The following is a 21,728-nucleotide window of genomic DNA, read 5'->3' on the forward strand; positions in this document are numbered from 1 at the left end:
CCAAAAGGTGATAACTCAGCATTTTAAACAGATCTACCCATTTTAACTACAAAAACATATTAAGTAACTACAAAAGGTGAACTAACCAAAAAATGTGTTAAGTAACCCCAAAACATAATCTGACCAAAGAAGGTGTGAACTAAGAGTGGGCAGTCCTGGAGAAAAGTATCTGTTGTGATTGGTAGAAGTGAAATTTAGGGGAGGTTACACAAGAGAAAAAGACCTTTAAAAAGAGGATCAGAGGCCAGAAGAAGGGCAATATTTCGAATATCTGATCCTCTTTTTCTCTTTTCTCCTCTAAATTTCACATCTATCAATTTCAGGAGACACTTTTCTCCAGGACTGCCCACTCTTAGTTCACACCTTCTTTGGCTAGATTATATGTTTTTGGGTTACTTAACACCTTTTTTTTGGTTAGTTCACCTTTTGTAATTACTTAATATGTTTTTGTAGTTAAAATGGGTAGATCTGTTTAAAATGCTGAGTTATCACCTTTTGGGGATTAAAATCTAAAAATAGATTGTGGATTACAATTCAACCTTCCCAATAAAGGAATAGCTAAGTGCCTTCATTGTTACAATCAGGGGATTACAATTTAATCTTCCCAATAAAGGAAGAGCTAAGTATCTTCATTGTCACAATCAGGAGATAGCTAAATCCAATCTTCACAAGCTTTTCCTTGTTTCCTTAGAGTTTAGATCAGGGTATGCTACATAATAAGTGTTTAATAAATGTTTTCTTTTTTAATTGACTTTCCAGTTCTATCTATGATCCAATTTTTGAGCAAACATAAAAATCAATTTACTTCAAATAGTTGGTTTGGTCCAAAAATCCAATCACAAATCTGAGTTTAAAAAGTTGATACTACAAATACAAGATAGGGGTGAAGGGTGGCTAGATGGCAAGCCATATTAAAAATACATGTATGTTTTAAGAAGCTGAAAGCTCTATATGAACCAATGGGGCAATATTACTGTCAAAAATTAATAGGAACTTCCTCAATATTTTAGAGACTTCTGCTTCTGTTGGAACAGGAACTGCCTCCAGCAATGCAAACATACTCCCTCTCCAACTTTGTAGACCCACTTGGTAGCTGGTCTTTGTAAAGTTTCTGTGGACAGAAAGTTTTACCTTGTGGTCCAAAATGTCCTGAGTACCTTAATATGGAGCCAAGCGTGGCCTTAAACAAAAGAAACATAGGGCATTTCAGATCTGGACATGGAATCTTTTAACCTTTGTGCAATGTTTGCATACATAAATGAATGTAAGAATGAATATGTGCATTCTTGAATGCATGAATGGAAATCTTCATGCATGAATGCATGCATAAGTGAAAAAGACATTTATAAGACATTTGCTATGTGCAAACACTATGCTAAGTGCTGAGGGTACAAATAGAAAAGTAAGAAGATTCTCCTTTAATGGAAGAGACAAGACATATGGGAGGTTTCAGCTTCACGTCTTATGAAAAGGTCCCAATGCTTTTAGGCAGGATCCAGCTGAATTTACACTCCACTGGCATGATGTTTGAAAACCCAGGGTCACCTCCATACCATGATGAGACTTGGCAGTAGGACTTTTGACCATGTTCAGTATTCAGAATGAGGAATGTGAGTCTTGTTCTACTCAACCCCAGTAAGCAGCTTACATGATCAATAACTGAGCATATTAAGCACCTAGTAGATACTTGCCCCTACTGTAAGTGCTATAAAAGTCTGTAAGGCAATGATAGAAACACAGGAGCACCATAGCTACCAGAAAATTAGTTGTCTTAAACATTTTTTATTCTTACAAAAACTTATTGCTCTTTTTCTAACCCCTAGACACCTTCAAGGAAAAACCATCTGGAAAGTGTGCTTGTACCTATGAGATCACTGAGGTCTCAAGATGTTTTAAAATAACTTACAAACACAAGTTTTATTTACAAACAGTTGCTTTACTTAGGACTGCTCTGCTTTGAAACAAAGAGTAGAGAGTATTTGGGGGGCTTGGAATAAGAGAAAATTGGAAGCTCAAGTTTTCCCTGTAACTTTACTATTTGCTACCTGAGTCCTTGGCCAAGTCATTTCTGGACCTCTTTTTCTTTATTTGTAAAATTAGTGTGGTTAATTGATTGAGTTCTGAGGTCTCTTCTACCTCCAAGTCTTCGTATCTTTACCTACTATGATGATTAGGTATCTTCATTCCTCTCCCTTACTATTGTTGGAGATCCTTCTGCATTAACATCTACTCTTTCCATCAGTAAAGACTGATGATAGCAACAGGATGAGATATTTGTCAACCATTACAATCTATTGAAGCCACCATAAGTACTGCCATATATGACTACTTGGATTCAGGTCAGAAATCCATATGATATGTCTCTGTTCCATAGGAAGTCTCTCCGTGAGAGAAGTTTCTAGTTAAGTCTTGGATCTTAAAGGGCACAATCTGAGCAATAATTCAGCTTACACTTCAACATCTAATGCTTCAAGGCTGATCTCAGTCCTCCATGGGCAGGGAAAGGCTATTCACTGGGGAGCAGAGAGACTTTAAATCGATACTTTATTTTCCTTCCTGGAACTCTGATATCAGCTACTGGATGCTTTTCCCTTAGCCCTCATGACCAACCTTCTACTGGGGCTTTCCCTTCTGTATGTTTCTAGAACCTCTATACTCAGTCACATAAATGGCTATCAGGTGCTTAGAACTCTAGAGTCCTTATTTCTGCTGTTCAGTCTTGAAAGGAAGGGGAGGAGAGAAATTATTGCTTTTGTTGCCAAAGATGCAGAAGGACAAGTTCATAGGATGATAGATTTAGAGTTGGAAGGAATTTTAGAAGCCATTGAGTCTAACCCTCCCATTTTTCAGATGTAGAAACCAAAGCCCAGAGAAGTGACTTGCTTTCCTAGTGGAAAGCAATAGTGGTGGGATTTGAACCCAGGGTCTTTGGTTCTAAATTCAGAGCACTTTTTGTCACACTGCATTATATTTTTCCCATCAAACACTGGGATTGTGAAATTATTTTCCTATAGAATATTGCTGCAGACAGTAGGTAGGTTCCATACTATTTTTTAAATTATAGTTGCTCTGCTACATTTCTGTTGTGTTTTTACAGACTGTCCTAGAAACCCAACCACCATATACAACATTGTTTCTATGGTATATTTTGTTCCAGATTCCAAACAAATGACTTACCATGACCTTTTGGAATAGAACTATTCTTAAAGTAAGGGATGGACTATGCTATGTTTATTTTGCTTCCTTTAGCTGACTAACTATATATTGTTGCCCTGAAGTTTCCTCTCTGTATCCAGAGATATGTGGCTCATGAAGTAGAAAAATTATTCATTAAAATGCTGAGAAACATGACTTCCCTATAACATTATTCTTAGTGGAAACTCAAATGAATTCTCATGGAACCTTACAATGACTCTGCAAGATTGGGGTGTCATGCATTATTGTTGCCTTTAATGGAGGGAGAGATAACCCAGCATAGAGGATGGAATATTGGATTCAGAGTCAACAAGACCTCGATGGGGCAAATTATTTAACATGCCCATTTCCTGAACAACTTCTTAGGGTATATGTAAGTCCTAGGTGGGGGATGTCATCTGTACTGAAGGAGGGAATTACCATACCCATAGTTCCTCACATTGGTCAAATTATAGAGTTTGAAAAGAGCAGACATTCAAAGTGATACATGGGGTCTCTAGAACTAGTACAACCCACCTCCCCCAAGAGTCCATGTAATACCAAAAAATAATATTCTATTTTCTGTTTCCTCCATCATTCCCTTTCTGTCTTCCTCTGTTTCTGTCTCTCTCTGTGAATCTTTCTATCATTCTCTCTCGGTCTCTCTCACTATGTTTTCATCTCTGTATCTCTCTGCCTCTGTCAGTTTGTCATTTTTTTAAACTGGATTTAAAATTTTATTGGTTTTGAGAACTTCAAGGAAACTTATACAGATCTGCACTTACTGTAAAATTTAGAGTATTAGAGAGTTGTCTATAAAATTAAAGTCTCATAGAAATTTTTTAGAGCAAAATGATATCTGAGAGATCAACCCAATATAACCTCTACATTTTAAAGAAAATTAAGGTCCAGACATCCTAAGTGATTAAATGAATGAATATTTGGAAAGGGCTTTGCAAACCTTAAAGTACTATGTCAATATTAACTATTATAAATACTGACTTACTTAAAATCATATTGTAATTTATATTAATCAATCAGAGTATATTCATTAAGAGTCTGGCATATGCTAAGCACCAAGGATACAAAGAGAAAGTAAAGACAGTATCTTCCCTCAAGAAGTTTACATTCATCCAAATGGAGGCAATACCTAGTACATAACTACGAATATACAGTATAAATACAGAGGAGATGGAAGGTAATCTTAGAGGGGAACGTAGCTAGAGAAGGAGGAGGGGCAAGGAAATTTGGCAGAATATTTGACTTTGAAATGAATCAGAAAATGATTTTTAGAGAAGATCTGACATCTTAACATTTAGGCCCTATCTGATGAGGTTTTCATTTCCTGAGGGTAAACTAAGTGATAGCAGATAAGGTAGTCCCATAGAGTTTACAAGAGTTAATATTAGTAGCTCATATTCATAGTGCACATGGAATTTTACAAGTCTTTGCCTACAGTGTATGGGAAATTTTACTCTCATATTCTAGGGCAGCCAAGAGGGCAAGTATTTTTATCTCCATTTTATAGATGAGGAAAGTGGATACTAGTATATGGTACAGGGCTCCACATCTGATGCATAAAGGATTCTCTATCCACAACATTGTATTGCCTCCTAAAATTTATTAACTGGATTTAAAATTTTATTGGTTTCGGGAACTTCAAGGAAACCTTATACAGATCTGCACTTACTGTAAAATTTAGAGTATTAGAGATTAAATAACTAAAAAATAAAATGGAAATAGTATTTATATATATTTATAATATATTATATTATATACATATAATAAATAAATAATATAGATAAATAAATAAAATTAGTTCCTGTTTCCATAACATAACTATCTTTGTACAGCATGATCCTCCCAGTGATCCTGTTAAATTAGCAGAAAGTACCAGTATCAGAATGTTACAGAGCAGGAAAATGAGGAACTAAGAAGCTAAGGAACTTGTCTATAATCATCCAACTGGTATGTGTGATAACAAGGATTTAACCCTGTGTCTTTTGACTCATACCTGTGTCCATCCACTGCTTGCCTCACTATACCATAATACCTCTCAAGACACTTTTATTTACATGTCATAGTCCTTGCCATATGGTGCTTTTTCTTTTCCAAGTCTCTTTTTTTTTCTTTCTAATACTCTCTCTTTTCCCTTTCTCCTTTAGCTGACTTAGTTCTGTCTGCCAAGTGTACTTCCAAACATTGTACCCATAAACATTATTTGGTGTGACGAACCCTAACTTGAATAATTTATCTTCTGAATAAAAGCAGCAATTTATTAGCAAGGGATTCATGTTTTTATGGCATTTGGAAGTTTTGTTCTGGATTCAGAAAATGTCATTGCTCAGGGAGAAGGGCAGAATTACAGAATATTAGAACTGAAAAAGAACCTTAAAGATCATCCAGCAGAGGGGTTTTTTTTAATGTTTTGTTATGGTTTTTTTTTGTTTTTTTTTTTTTTGTATGGGTCATGGATCCCTTTGGCACTTTGATAAAGCCTATGGTCCTCTCCTCAGAAGAATATTTTTAAATATTCAAAGGAATTGCTAAATTTCATTTAGAGGTTGGTGAAAAGCATCCCTCTAATGCTAACAAATTATATGTCCACCATGTTGCTGAGGATTTTTAGTACTTATCTGAAACTGATTAAGCTGATCAAGAAGCCTATTAAGGAATCCACTATTTAGAAGCTTGCACAGTTCCATCTAATGGTGACCTTTATTTTGGTTTGGGACTAAAGGCCACCTGTATGCCATGCTTGTGTGCCAACCTCCCTCTCACCACTGAAGGTAATGGGGCATAATGGATAGAGTGTTGGATCTGGATTCAGGAAGACATGGGTTTGAATCTTAACTCTGATGTTAAGTAGTTAGGCGACCATAGCCCAGACACATCATTTCTCTGAATCTGTTTCATCATCTATAAAATGATGAGTTGGACTAAATGCCCTTACCTTTTCCAACCAGTTTTAAATCTATAATCTTATGAACATTGTGTTAGCCTCCTTCATTAGGCTGCTATGACTTTGGACCCTGGCAGACTATCTGATTAAAAAAAAAAGAAGCAGAATCTCATGATGATTTTCAACTCTCTTATTAACGATGTTGTTCAGCTGTATCTGACTCTTCATGATCCCATTTGGGGTTTTCTTGGCAGATACTGGAATGGTTCGCCTTTACCTTCTCCAGCTCATTCTACAAATGGGGAAACTGAGGAAAACAGGGTTAAGTTTTAGTCTCTTACTATGTATAGATTTGCACTAAAGAAGTCTTAAAACTCTTGTCCTTGACACTGTTGAACACCCAAGTATCATAATCTTGTGCACATTTCCTGTTTGTCTTTAAAAAATGCAATTAGCAGCACTCAGGCATTCCTAGAGTATAAGAAACAACATACTTGACCTTATCAAAGCATCAGAACAATAGGCTTCTGGATGCTAATGGGAACATTTGACTGCCTACAGCTATGTTCCAGAGGTGATAGTCATGACAGAGTAGATGATAGCCTGTCTGATTCAGCCTCAAATTGCAATAATCATTTTTATAGGTTCACTTATCTTTGAGACATAACAAGGGTCTAGAATTTTTTTCTTAGACTGGGCTTTTATGTTTCTTCTGTGAGATTTTAGGTATCATATTAAAAAAAATCTCATGCAGTATCAGTTAAATCATCTAAGTATCATTGAACTCAAGCATATGAATGTTAGATTATTTATTTTTACTGTGTGTATCCAGCAATCTCTCATCTTTATGAAAAGTCAGAAAAATCAATGTAAAAGGGAAATTTCAAGAACTTTTCCCAGTGGTAGAACAGTGCAGACCAAGCATGTGGTGCACAGAATAGAAGGAGTGTTTATGGGTTGGAACATCCTGTGAAATGTGGGAAGGACTGTCATATTTTCGGTAGAATGTGCCAAAGAGCCATCAGGTTGAGTTTCTATTCTCACAGAGACAGAGATTTTCCAGAAGCAGAATTTTGTAAACATGATTATTAAAAATGAAAGATGAATAGCAATCATATTTCCCCTTAATCAGAGGGGTCCAGAACAAGTCAGAGATGACAGGGTTGACTTAGCAAGCAATCTAAGTTACAGTAACATAAGGAAACCCCTCCAGAAAGAATTCAAGCTGGGGAAAAATGGCCTTGTTTTTTTCTTTCTTCTTATTCCTCCCAATCTCTTTTTTGAAGTTATATTTTTAATAGAAAAAAAGAAAAGACTGAGGAATGTATTACTTGTTTTAAAATTAGATGGTGGCAGGGCTATGTATAGCGTGTGGCAAATAGGACTTTACTCATATGGTCATTGAGCTAAAAGGAATCTTGGACACCATCAAGTCCAACATGTCATTTTATGCATGAGGGAACTGAACAGAGTGATTCGCCCCCATGTCACATAGCTAGAAAGTATCTGAGGCCAAAAATGAAAACATCTTCACTTATTTTTTTTTAGTCCAAATTGAGCACACCACCACCTAGTATACTATTCTGCCTATCTGTAGGTGATAATACTGTGCAGTTGGAAGCACTCGTGTTAAGAGTCAGAGAATCTGGGTTCAACCCCACACTTTAAGGTTCAGTATCTGTATAATTTGGGGGAATTTAACCTCCTTTAACTTCTTTGTCGATAAAATGGGAGGTTGGACTCAGCAGTCTCTGAGGTCCTTTTTAGCTTTTGGTCTATGATTATATGATCACTTCCTTTTGGTAGAACCCCTGCCACACACCCACATGCCCCTGACAAGAATGAACTCTCCTCGGCATGTCCCTTTTCCCCCCAACTAAATTCTCTCTAGTTGTTAGAAATCCTCCATACGGTGATCATTTGTATTATATAAAACTGTCTTGCTTTATGCCTATCTACTCATTTTTTAATCTTTCACTGTTCCACACTGTTGAGTGGTGCCAGTGGTCTGGCTTTGAAAAAAAGTCTTTGGGAATATTTTTGATTAGTTTCTTTTTTCCTTCCTCTCTAGTGCTATATATCCTGGGGGGACTAAAGAGGAGGAGGAAGGAACGAATTCAAACTGTTTCTCCAAATGAATTTTCTGTGGTCCTAAATATAGGTTTACCTCAAATGCTTGTGGTAAGGTTCAGATAAGATAATTTTTATAAAGCATTTAGTAGAATGCCTGACATATGGTAGGTGTTATATGAATGCTTATTCCCACCACCCCTGCTCCCCAGGTTGATATAAAAATTCTCAGGCCATTCAAAGCTATCCTACCTAAATATAGGCAGGATAAAAGTGGCAAGGTTAGAACAAGGAAGTATTTCCCTGGAGCATCCTTCTTGCAGTCTCTCTTTAGAAGTGTGTGTGTGTGTGTGTGTGTGTGTGTGTGTGTGTGTGTGTGTGTGTGTGTGTTTTGGTGGGGGAGGGTATAGAAGAATCTTTTCTTTTTTTCTTCTCATATTGTTTATTCCCAATGTTGGTGATTGTTTCTATGGGAAAATGCATTTAGAGTTCAAGACAACCAACTTAATATGACCCCTTGGAATGCAATCTATTTTTAAGTTGGGAACTGCCTGTGTTCCTTTTTTCATTTCACTGCATATGGGAAATTGAATTTTAAAAAGACAAGCTAAATTTGTTTTATCATTACGTAGTAATTGCTGTTTTGTGACTTGGAAGAAAATCTTTTGTAAGAAGCAATTGTTAGGAACTTTCTTTTCATTTTGCAAATACTTTAAGGTATTTCAATATGGTAGTATTAAGTAGGAATTCCTTTATTAAACAAATTAAAAAGATATTGATGTTTATCTCAGTGCAGAAGGCACTTTAAAGAGACCTGCATTAGTCCATCTATGAAAATTCAGCTGATCTACCAGCTGGTTGCTAGATGTCTCCACCTGGATTTCATGGAGATATCTCAAACTCAGAACATCCAGAATGGAACACATTATATTTTACCACTCTAACCTCCCCCCAAACTATCCTTTCTCCAACCTGGAATAGTTATATTGATGGTATCAGTATTCTTCTAGCCATATTGCTTTAAAACTTGAATCATCCTCAATTCTTCCCTTTTCCTTACTTTCCATCTCACCATCCAATAGTCAGGTATTGATTCTATCCATCTCCCATGTCCATATCCTTTTCTCCATTCTAACCTCTACCTTATCACCTGGTCTCATCATTACAGTAGCCTTATTATTGGTCTTCTTGTTGAGTTATTTCAGTTATGTCTGACTTTTCTGTGACCCCCATTTGAGGTTTCCTTGGCAAAGATACTGGAGCAGTTTGCCATTTCCTTTCCCAGATCATTTTATAGATGGGGAAACTAAGGTAAACAGGGTTAAGTGATTTCTCCAAGGTCACACTACTAGTAAATACCTGAGGCTGGATTTGAACTTATGAAGATGAGTCTTCCTGATTCCAAACCCAGCACTCTACCACTGCCTCACCTAGTTGCCCTATCATTGGTCTACTTGTATCTGTTTTCTACTCTTGTGCATTCATCTTTAAATGGGCTGCTGTGACAGAGGCTGGCACATAAGAAAAGTGTCAGGCTGAAGAATGTGTGGAACTGATCACCTCAATGGGGGAGGGGCCCTAGGAGATTGAAATCTGGAGGAGGTGAAGAAGATTCTGGCTGGAAGAGCAGTTGCTCTCTCAGTTGGGAGAAGCTAAAGAGAGAAGGTTGAATAAGACTTTCTCCTGAGGGTTACCCACTTTTTCCTGTTTGTGACTGGAAATCCTTCCCCCCAACATTTCCCAATTGAAAACGACTATTGAAGGAAAAACCTGAGAAAGGCATTTTGAATCTCTGTCAGACTTTACCTCAGCTCCTGTTGCCCTGGGTCTGAACTATGGCCAAGGGGCCAAACCCAGGGTGAGTCAACCTGACTTTCTTTCAGGGGGCTCAGGCTGTCAAAATCTGAGTTTCCCCCAAACTTGAGGATGGAGGGAAAAGGGTTTTAGATAGGGACAGGGACCCCCTTTTCTGAATTTCCTTTCCCATTCTTTTCCCTGCCAGTTATTCTTTGTATTACCCTGATTTAAAGAAGTTATCTTTTCCCCAAGCTGTGAATCAAGTGTGAGTGAACAGATTAAGGGAGAGACCCTTTGGTCTTGAGTAGTGGAGGGGGGACAAGAGGGACAAAAGCAAATCTGGGAGAGCAGCCATAGCTAAGGGAGGAAGGCAGAAAGGGGGAAAATCTTCAAACCCCCTCTCCTCTCTCTGAGCCAACCCTAAACATCAGTTGTCTCCCCTGAACCCCACTTTGAGGAGGGAAGTCTCCACTCTTTCCTCTCTCTCTGTTCTGAAAGATTGAACCCCTTGACTTCACTGCCAAATTGATATGCCAAAATTACAAGATCTGAATCTATCACTTCTTTGCTCAAAAGTCATTGGTACCTCCATCTAGGATAGAAGCAACTAGGGGAGTGCTGGGCCTAGAGTCAGTGATATCCAAGGTCAAATCTGCTCTCAGACACTTTCTAACTGTATGGTTCTAGTTAAATCGCCTAACCTTTCTTTTTGCTCCAGTTTCTTCAACTATAAAGTGGAGGTAGTAACAGCATATACCTCAAAGGCTTTTAGTAAGGACCAGATAAGATTATATTTATAAATCACTTCATATAACACTTGGCAAACTGTAGGTGATTTATAAATGCTTATTCTCTTCCTTTTCCCTACAGATTGATTTACAAAATTTTCAGTTATTCAAAGTCCTCTAAGATATGACTCTACTACCTTTTCAATCTTTTCATATTGCTCCCATTCATACTATTTTTTGCTCAATAGTGAAATTGTCTTCATTTAGTCAGTGTAACATAAATTAGGTTGCTGATTATTTGTTTGTTGTTCATCCTTCATTTTCAAAGAGGATCAATGACCCATCACAGCGAGAATCAGGGCACAGTGTGTTTGACTCTGCCTAATGAGTCCTATAAAGGAGCAGAAGGCTCTGCCAAAGGTCAGGCACAAATGGTCCATTTGAAAAATTTGGATGGATATGTTGCTATATTTGTGCATTTTATCTTTCCTTTGTGTTATTATAATTTTGCTTTGCTCATGGAGCACAGTGCCTTCTTTGATGCAGACATGCCATGCTGGACAGTCCTGTGTTGGTATCACCCATGTCTCACAATTGATACTGAAGTTCTTCAGAGAGACCTTGAGAGTTTCCTTCTACTGCTCCTTCTGACCTCTGTGTAAGTTCCTGCCTTATGTGAGTTCTCCATAAAATAGTCTTTTAGGTAAATGTATATTTGGCATTTGGGCTATGTGGTAAGCCCATCAAAGTTGCAAACCCTGAAGTAAAGTTTGAATGCCTGGCAGTTCAGCTCAGTATCTGGTCCCATACCTTGCTAGGCAATCTTCAGAGCCTTCCTAAGATAATTCAAATGGAAAAGATTCTATTTTCTAACAACAGCACTGGTAGAATATCCAAATTTCACAGGCATACAATAGCAAAGTCAACAGATTGGCTCTATAGACCTTCAGTTCTCTGTGCAGTCAAATACCTCTTTTCTCTCGCACTTTCTTCAGAACTTCTCAAATGCTGAACTATCTTTGTCAAAGCTGTCTTTGATAGCTAAGTCTTCATGGAACAGTGTTAAGCACACACTGAGTGCTTAATTCATGCTCATTCATTCATTCATTCATTCATAGCACCACAGTGCCTTGTACATTGTAAGCACATAATTAATGTTTGTTGAATTGAATGTTAATGATGAAAATGCCTAAGAAAATGATTACACATGGAGATCTAGCATTTTCATGGAGGTGGTGACAGGACTATATATATACATATACCTATATATACATATACATATATATGTATATAAAATATTCACTTGGATTAATTGTCAAGAAGAATTGGAATCATTAGCTCTACCAAAGGTTGGTGGCTAGGATTTGACATGTTAAGGAAGAAGCAGTAAACTACAGTGTATCAAGCCTTGGATTTAGCATCAGAGGATCTAGGTTTGAACATCAGAAACAAGACTATTGCTACAAATCAGATCCTAGTTTACTGTTCTGCTGATTGACTAGATATAAGAAAGTGTCAGTAATGAAGATCAAACTTAAAAGTGTGTGCATATATCTTCCCCCCCTCCCCAGTCCATTTCCTAGCACTCCATTACATTATTCTCTAAATAGTGCCTAATCTCAGGAGTCGTGCAGTGGAAAACTGATAGAATAAAGCCCTCACCATACTGGAAGCTTGGTAACACTAGGTTAATAATAATAATAATAATAATAACTATTATTTTCATAGCATTATAAAGTTTGCAAAGTTCTCATTATATAATTTGAGCCTCCTAACATAACTAGGAGGAGCTATTGGTGGACTACAGTTCTGATCAAAATATCAGTGTAATACACATTTCTACAGTCATAGAGGGACTCAGTGCCAATAGAGAGGAATGAACTCCACTATCCCCTTTGCCAGGGAAATATTACAAATCACTGATATGGTGCAAGTTTCTGGGGAGAGGTAAGCTCTCTATATCTTGATATCTTTTTGGTGTAACACTTGGCTGTCTGAGGCTTAAGATATGAGTCTTTCCTATGTTCTTTAATAAAAAAATAAAACTTTTATGTTTTGGGTCTTATGGGTCATAGTGCTTGTAAGGTAAACTATTGATTACCCTTGGGTGAATATAAAGCATTGAGTTTTCCAATTTCTAATCTGGTGATGGTAATGAGCTATAGAAAATCAAGGCTTTGAAAGTTTACTCAGGTGGGTCTCTCCAACTGCAATATATTGCTACTAGTTGTAATATCTAAGAACAATCCTGATCCCCCTTCTACCTGAAATCCAGCATCTTTATTCCCATTTTTCAGATGAGGATACTAATGATGAGATTCCTTATATGATTAAATGCAAGGTTTCATGGCTAGTAAGTAGTAATAAGACTTAAGTATGTCTTTAGTTCCGCCCCCCCTTTACCACATTATATTGCTAATTTCTAAATGAGCCAAACATAAGCAGAGAAGTCAAAAGAGAGAACAAGATGCACGACTCTTTGAATGCATCAGCATTTAAAACAATGAGAAGCATTGTAGCTTTTTGTACTCAGTGCTCTGCTTATTAAGTCAGACCAAATGGTGTATCTGTGCTAAGTCTAGAACCAAAAAGGTAAGTCCCTGGGAATGGAGTCACCAGACTATCTAAGGAGCAGCCTACTGGCCTAGGTAATAAAAATATGGCAGGATAAAACTTCCCTGAGAAAGGTAAGGAGGGGAGACATATATAGTGACAGAGAGGGAAAGAGATATAAATACAGGCACAAGATGCTAGAGAATCAGTGACAGAGAACAAAGATTTCAGATCATAGGCTTATATACTAAAAACTGCTTCATCCTGTGCCCTGAACATCAAAAAGAGAGAGTGGGACACAATATAGTGCCTGCCTGCCTGCCTGCCTGCCTTCCTTCCTTCCTTCCTTCCTTCCTTCCTTCCTTCCTTCCTTCCTTCCTTCCTTCCCTCCTTCCTTCCTTCCTTCCTTCCTTCCTTCCTTCCTTCCTTCCTTCCTTCCTTCCTTCCTTCCTTCCTTCCTTCCTTCCTTTCCTTCCTTTCCTTCCTTCCTTCCTCTCTCTCTTTCTCTCTCTTTCTTCCTCCTCTCACTACATCTCTTCCTACCCCCCCCCCCAAGAAAACCTCTTACCTTCCACCTTAGAATCAATACTGTGTATTGGTTCTAAGGTAGAAGAGTGGCAAAGGCTAAATAATGAGGGTTAATTGATTTGCCCAGGATCATATAGCTAGGAAGTATCTGAATCAGATTTGAATCTAGGACCTTCCAACTTGGGACTTGGCTCTCAATCCCCTCAACCACCTAGCTGCCGCCTAATGCCATTCTTTCTAACAGTCATTAAGTATTTTTTGACTCTGAAACCTAATTTGGACCAGTGAGCTACACATTTTACCTTTCCCATATTTTTTTTCTTTAAAAAAAAAAAATCTCTATTTTTTTTAGCAGCTGTGTGGTTTCAATTTTGACCACTAGAGGTCAGACTTATACATGAATTGTTACCAGATACACTACCTAGGGGAAACCACCTTCATTTCTCTCACAAAAAGCAGGGAGTACAACTTCAGAATTTGGCTTACACAGTAAGACAAAGAAGGAGTGACAGACAATTCAAATATGAAAATCCTAATGGCATGGACTAACGTTTTTCATGAATGTTCTATTCAAGGGACTTAAATAATTAAAGGAAAGAATTTTTTTCTCTTATGAAAACTATAGAGTTGTGGTTCAATAGAATGAGGATTCGAGTTTATAATCAGAGGACCTGATTCAAATCCCATCTCTGCTATTTGCCATTTTAGCAAGTTACTTATTTCCTTGGCATTTCCTTATTTATATAATGCGGGTTTGGACTAGATGACCTCTAAAGTGCCTTCTATCTCTCACCCTCTGCTTCCATGATTTTATGACAGTTTTTCCAAAACTTGTTTTAGATGGCTCCAAATGCCTTTGTCTTCTTCCCATTCTACAATACCAGAAAATAAAAAAAAAGACAATTTAGCAAAATGCATTGTAGCTGGATGTTTCTCAAAGAGGCGATAAAAGGCATAATTTTGATCCAAATTGATTTACAATGTATTTTTCTTACAATAACCCTGTGAATGGGATTGTGCAAGTATTTTTATGGCCATTTTAAAGATGGAGGAACTGAAGTCCATGAAAAGAGTGCTGAATCTGAACTTGTAGGATTTGTGTTCTAATTCTGCTATTTATCATCTAGGTGGTCTTTGGTAAATTATGGAAGCCTCAGTTTCCTTTTCTGTAAAATGAGAAGCTTGTATTAGAAGACTCTGAAGGTTCCCTTTAGAACTTAAATGATGATCCCAATGTGATTTTCTAGGTTAAATCACTTGCTAAAGATTTCACAGTATGTGGTAGAATTTTCAATACTGAAAATTTCTGATAAATGTGGCAGTGACACAATTATTAATATAGGAAAAGGAAGTTATTTTTAATCTTAGGGGAAAGTGTATTAAACCATTGCTTGGAGCTAAAAGACATTTTAGGTTACTAATCCAACAACTATCAATTTGTAATATTGGAGATTATAGATAGGAAATGAAAAAGAGGATGCCATTTTTTGGTGTTGAGAAAAATAGGCAAAAAATGTATAGTAATTCAGTCAGAGGAGGGAAAGAAGCCCTCCAAAAATTAGTTAAATGTTGCTCTTTGCCCAGGCAAAAGGATAACCCCTACATGAGAGCTGTCTTCAAATGTTTAAAGGGCTCTCTTGTGGATGAGGAATTAACTTTGTTCTGTTTGGCCCTAGTGGGCAGAACCAGGATCCATGTGGGTGGAGGAGGGAAGTGGCAGAGAGGTAAATCTGGGTTTGATGTCAAGAAACACTTCCTAACAGTGAGAGCTGCCCAAAAGTAGGATGGGCTGCCTCAAGAGGTAAAGGCGGGACAACCACTTGTCAGTTATGTTATAATGAGCATTCCTTCATGTTATGGATTGGAGTAGTTGGCCACTGAGGTCTCTTTCAGCTTTCAAATTCTGTGATTCTATCATACATTTTAGAAGGTTTTTCACTAAGTGATTAAAATGTAAAATGAATTCTATTGTTAAAAGGGGGGAAAAGAGGATAACTCCTGCCTATGAGTTTACAAAGACCAAGCTCAAAATCTAAAAGTGGTAAAATGAACAATTCAGTTAGTATATTGGGGTGCCTTCCAGAGGTGTTGGGTTCTGACTTTTTGGAAGCCTTCAAGCAGATCTGTTGGGTATGTTCGAGTATAATCTGCACCATCTTTGGAAATGCTTACAACTCCATTCTTTCTATAAGGAAGATCATCATAGACATAGACAATCTTTTTTTACTTTCATAAAGGGATAAAAAGAGAGGAAGATAACAAAGTGATATACTCTGGCCAGAGGCATAAGGAGAAATCATTGTCATTGGCCCTTGCCCTATTCTCTGAGATACATGCCCTGGTTTAAGCAGACCTCTCATTTTGGGCAAGAAAGAGAAGGCTGCTGATGCAAGCTTCTGAGGGATGGCTATTTCCCTCAACTAAATTGCCTCCACAAAGCTCACAATCCAATCTCTAAGGCTTTTGAATTTTAGAATTGCCTGTTATCTTCAACATTAACTTAAAATATAACTTCCATAATTTCTTTTTCAAATAAAATGACTTTGGTACTATGCTTTAGAGAAGTGAATGGGGGAGAGGGGAATGAAAGTAAAATAAATAAACATTTATTTTTATATTTTATTTTTTCCAATTATACATAATAAATATTTATTAGGTACCTACTATGTTCCAGGCACTGTGTGCTCCATCAGAGTATAGTAGTTCTAGATCTAAAAGAGACCTTAGAAGCTATCCAGTCCAGCACTTTCTACCAATACCTCATTTTACAGATGAAAGCCCAGAAAGATTAAGTGACTCACGAAAAGGTAGTAAGTAGGAGAGCTGGGATTTGATGCTAGGACCTCTGCACTTTCACCGTGAGCATGCACAGGATTTTCAAACAGCAGCATATATTGTCTGCATGCTCCCAAGCCCTTGGAGTATATTTTCAGATGCCAATATTTACTGGGGAGCTCTTTCTAAAGTCTAAATACCTCATTTCTAATTACTTCAGAGAGTGAAAATGGTTGTTGTATTGCCCTCCAAAGTAAGAATCATTGACTGCCCCCAACACCAAATAGAAAATACTAGAACTATAATCAAGTCACTAAATCTTTATAGAGAGAGATTTGCTTCCCAAATTTTGTTGTTTGCTCATTTCCCTGAAGGGATAGCTAGAGTCTCAAGGAAAAGATCTGTTCTTACAACTCTGAGTCCTCAGGGTTAATAAACTCTAGTGCTTCCCCATCTTCCTTTTTAGCTAAGCATAGGGTTATGATGGGGGCATAAGCTAATAGGAGGACTGGAAAGAATAAAACAGTGGAGTAATGTTTTCTCTCATCTCTGCTATTTCCTCTCTGAAATGTTCTCTTCCAAACACACCTTTCTCTTCTAAAAAAAGTAGATAAACTATAGAGAGCTCAGCCAACGCCTGGTTTTTCCCTAAGGAGTGAAGTAAAGGACCCACATCAGAACTATTCTATAACCAGATCACACAGGCTTCTGAGACTCTATAGTTAAATTTTTCAATGTGAGCATTGTCACCTCAGAAATCCACCAGTGCTACAAATTGGGAGCTGGTCTACTGCTTTGTTGGTTGGCTAGATCTAAGACAGGGATGCAAAAAATGTTAACTTAAATGTATATCATGGCTTTTTGTTTATGTCATGCTGGTTATTATGCATGCATCAACACCCTATAGCCCAAGGCCACAGCATGATAGGAGTGGAGTCTGGTATTAAGGATGCACTTATCTCCAAAAGAAGTTAATTCCTTACTGAAATAATTTCAAGGTAGTACCTCTTAAAGCCCATTTTTTTTTTTGTTGTTAGAATGATAAGAATCCACTGGGCCATAAGAAACAATGAGCAGGATAATTAAAAAGCAAACAAACTTGGGAAGACCTACATGAAATTATGAAAAGTGAAATGAGTAGAACGAAGAGATCATTATATACAGCTACAGAAATGACTAGCTTGTGAATGTTCACCTCCAGAGCAAGAATTGATAAACAGAAACACAAAAGATGTAATTCATACACACATTTTTGTTGTTGTCAGGTGATGCCTTCTATGGTGCAGGAAGGAGAGGGATGGGGTGAGAAAGCTGGGAATAAATATTTAATTTGAAAAAATGATAAGAATCTGCATGTTCTGAACAGAAAAGCAGAAAAGACTAGTTCTGGGGAGATTTGAGTTTTATTTACTGGTCTGCCAATGATTTAATCAACCATCAGTCAATGAACATTTATCATTTGCTAGCAAAGGGCCAGGCATTTCACTAATCACTTGGGAAAGAAAGGCAAAGAATGGTCTCCAAGCTCAAGAAGTTCATGTTGTGAATGGGGGGGTGGAGTAGGAGTAGAGTCATGAGAATATGAGTAAAAAACTAGCTGTTTGGGTAAACATTTAAACCATTTAAACCTGTTTATCCATCTGAAAATGCTTATACATTACCCACCTACCTTGTAAACTTAAATATACCTTAATGGATATGAATGTGCCAAGAGGCAAAAGAGCAAGATGTTATTTACAATGGATTTTTACAACACTGTAAAGTGAATTAAAGACTAGTATTGGAAATAGAAAAACTTGGATCTAAATCCCACCTCTGGCAAATAGGGTCTGCTTTACTATGGTCAAAGTCACTTACTCTCTCTCTCTCTCTCTCTCTCTCTCTCTCTCTCTCTCTCTCTCTCTCTCTCTCTCTCTCTCTCTCTCTCTCTCTCTCTCTCTTTTAAATGAGTGAAGAAAAATGACACATCAGTGGTGGAGGGAGTTCCTACATTGGCAGTTCTCTATATGCTTGAAAGAAATCAAGGTCTGTTTGTCTCTTTCTTTATCCCACACAAAAATTTTAAAAACAAACAAAAACCCCTTTCAGTCCATTATCATTTCTTCTTCCCATTTCAAAGACCCTGTCCTACCATCATTTTTCTGTGCAAAGAGAGACTGTTTGGCCATGCTCTTTCTAAGCTGATTCAGGCTCACATGAAGACCTGGGGAAAATACCCTCTAAACCTCCCAGCTACAATATAGTTCCGGAGCTCCTACTGGCAGCCCAGCAAGAGTTCCAAATGAATCTTTTATTTCGGGTCCAAACTTTCTTTTGTGAACATTTACCCTCCTATTATTCATTTATTCACCAAACAAACTCCTCAGCAGCCTGAGGTCTCATTGTGTCTCCATGCATTTATTCTATGGTATCAAAGGTTAAAACTTGGATTGCAATCTGAGGAGGAAATTAATTCACTGATTAAAAAAAAATACTGCAGTTTAAGCAACACACATTTAAATAACTGACAAGCATGAGGAGATGTATTTCTGATAAAAAAAATCCCCTTTTTCCCATTTAAAATTTAAAACAGCTGCAATTTCTTCCACCCTATAGAGCCAAGGGAAACAACATGAATTCTTAATCAGGGAGCTGGGCTCTGCACTGCAGTGACCACTTCCAGAACAAAAGAATAAGAGCTCTGCCCTGGGAAAACACCAGCCTGTCAACTGGTCACTTAAGGCACAGCTGTACCTTGTTTCTGTTGGAAACCGGAGTGGGGGTAGGGCTGGGGGGAGGGGGTTGTCTGCTAGGTTTTTGCTTTTAGGAACTTAGTCCCTCCTAAATGGGTCTTCTTCTAAAGAAGGAATTCTATATATTCCTTCCTGAATAACCTTCCAGCCAAGAAATAAAAACAAACACAAATAGCAATCACTACAACAACAAATACCCACTCAACTCACAAATTAATTAGTGCCCAGAAGCTCTGATGCTCTAACGCAATGACCTATGGAACATCCGAAAGATTTAATTTTCAGTTTAATAGGCTTTCATATAATCTCATTGTTCAGCATTAGATGGAGGGATATGAGAGGGGAGCAACCCCTGGATGGAAGATGCCCCATCTTCTGTCCTCTTACTCTCCCCTTCCTTCCAACAACCCTCAGAAAGGGATCCCAGCCCACCAGAAAGGGGAGATGGAGGCAGAGGTGGGGAGCAACCCCTGGGTGGGAGATGCCCCATCTTCTGTCCTCTTACTCTCCCCTTCCTTCCAACAACCCTCAGAAAGGGATCCCAGCCCACCAGAAAGGGGAGATGGAGGCAGAGGTGGGGAGCAACCCCTGGGTGGGAGATGCCCCATCTTCTGTACTCTTACTCTCCCCTTCCTTCCAACAACCCTCAGAAAGGGATCCCAGCCCACCAGAAAGGGGAGATGGAGGCAGAGGTGGGAGGGGGCAATCAGTAGGAAAATGGCATCTTTGTCCTTACTGAGTAAGTTCAACTTTGTTTCTGCTTCAGATTCTACTGAGATCACATGCAAGTGGTATATGACCTTAACACTAGATGTCCTGCATAAAGAAAGCAACATGAACTTTTTTGCTTTTCAAAAACTGGAGGAAATAGGGGGCTTAAGAGAAGAGAGGAAAGGAAGATATTAAGTGGGTTTGGGACAAGTAGGAGAGGGCCTCCCTCAGGCATCATTCTGGATTTACTGATTTATTTATTTATTTATTTATTTTGCTCTCCTCACCTTTTGGTCCAGGTAAAACTGTGTGCGTGGAGCAGACATCAGGAGGAGGGCGACTGTCAGCGTTGAGACAGAGGATGTGAATTTGGAAAAGCAGTAGCAGGAGGAGAGTGAGTGTATGCCTTCCCAGCTGGGCTCCCAAGCCATTCATCTCTGTGGTCTCTCAAGAAGCACTGCTCAGATGTTCCAAACAAACAGCTTTATTTTAAAAATAAAACCTTCTGCTTTCGGGAAGAAAATGAAGTATTTGGAGCTTGCATTCCCAAGGGGCTCAAGGAAACAAGAAACTGGGATATCCCGGATTGTTTACTTTCTCAGTTTTCCACAGAGATGATACATTGTCCAGACTGTTTGTTTTAAAGTGACAACTGTTTATTGTAATCTATCTTGAAACTATAAGATAATAGCCCTGGTCAGAAGAAATGTTTCTGGGGAATATAGGCCCTGGTTTTGCTGTCTGTTAGGCTGAGATCTTAGAGGCTGCAATAAGGGGAGAGAAAGAGTTATTCCAGCAATTGTATTTTTCTTGTTTGTGTTTAAGCAAATGAACTTGTGTCCTCTAAAATAGTTTATGGATGTGTCATTGCCAAGAGGAGAGAACACATAATTTATTTCATTTAACCACCCGTCATAGCATATTTGCCTTGTTGATTACTATTGCTCATTCTTAACTTAATTCCATATGGCATCTTGGTGCTGGACTGGAAGACTAGAATCCTGGGTTCTAATCTTAGCTTTGTTCCTCACCAGCTATGTGACCTTGGGTACCTAAAAATGAAGACTGCGGGCAAATATTACAGACACAGTTAGAAGGGAACTTAAATACCATCTCGTCCTACCATGTTATTTTATGGATGATCAAACTGAGGTATAGAGAACTTAAATACAAAGTCACCCAGGAAGTAAATGACGGATCTGGGATTTGAACTCCAGTTCTCTGACTCCAAATTCAGTGCTCTTTCCACTTGCTACTCTCATGGATGACGTCCTGCCCTGAGCCCAAATGGAGAACTTTGTAAATGGTGAAGTCCTATTCATGATCATTTTTCCAGATGGCATTGTGCTAATTGCATTTAGCCCCAGAATACCTTAGAGGCAGGGACAGTCGAAACTGTGATGTCAAAAATCAATCATCAATGCCTTAATCAATGCTTTGAATGTGTTTAGATTACTATGTAACTATGATCTATATAGTAAGAGTATAATCTCAAGCAGAAGTCTATGTACGTAATCAGATTAAGAATGTAGTCCCAAGGATAGTACCTGAAGAATAGTTTTAAGTGTGTGTCCCTATCAGTGTGTTATGATATTATTAATTATCTATTCTTTATATTAAATTTATTAATGTAGTAGTTCAGTAAGCCATGAAAGTCTGGCCGTATGGGGACTACCCAGATTGGGTGGGGGGAAGGTGGAACAATCATGAAACTATAAAAGAATGTGTATTTTGGGATCTCAGATCTAACTAAGGAAT

At 38.0% G+C, this 21,728-nt stretch overlaps 1 protein-coding gene across 2 annotated transcripts in view; it reads right to left on the reverse strand.

The window, feature by feature from the left end:
• COLEC10 (collectin subfamily member 10) overlaps window positions 1–20,741 on the reverse strand; it is a 70,644-nt gene extending 49,903 nt beyond the window's left edge. Inside the window, exon 1 of one of the 2 annotated variants that reach the window (XM_001380969.4) lies at window positions 20,258–20,741. In XM_001380969.4, the coding sequence (XP_001381006.1) occupies window positions 20,258–20,405 (148 nt within the window). In that variant the 5' untranslated portion in view covers window positions 20,406–20,741. The remainder of the gene's footprint in view (window positions 1–20,257) is intronic. The other variant, XM_007488253.3, reaches the window with a different exon arrangement.
• Window positions 20,742–21,728: the final 987 nt, after the last annotated feature.

Source organism: Monodelphis domestica, chromosome 3 (assembly GCF_027887165.1).
Source record: "Monodelphis domestica isolate mMonDom1 chromosome 3, mMonDom1.pri, whole genome shotgun sequence".
NCBI classification, from domain to species: Eukaryota; Metazoa; Chordata; class Mammalia; order Didelphimorphia; family Didelphidae; genus Monodelphis; species Monodelphis domestica.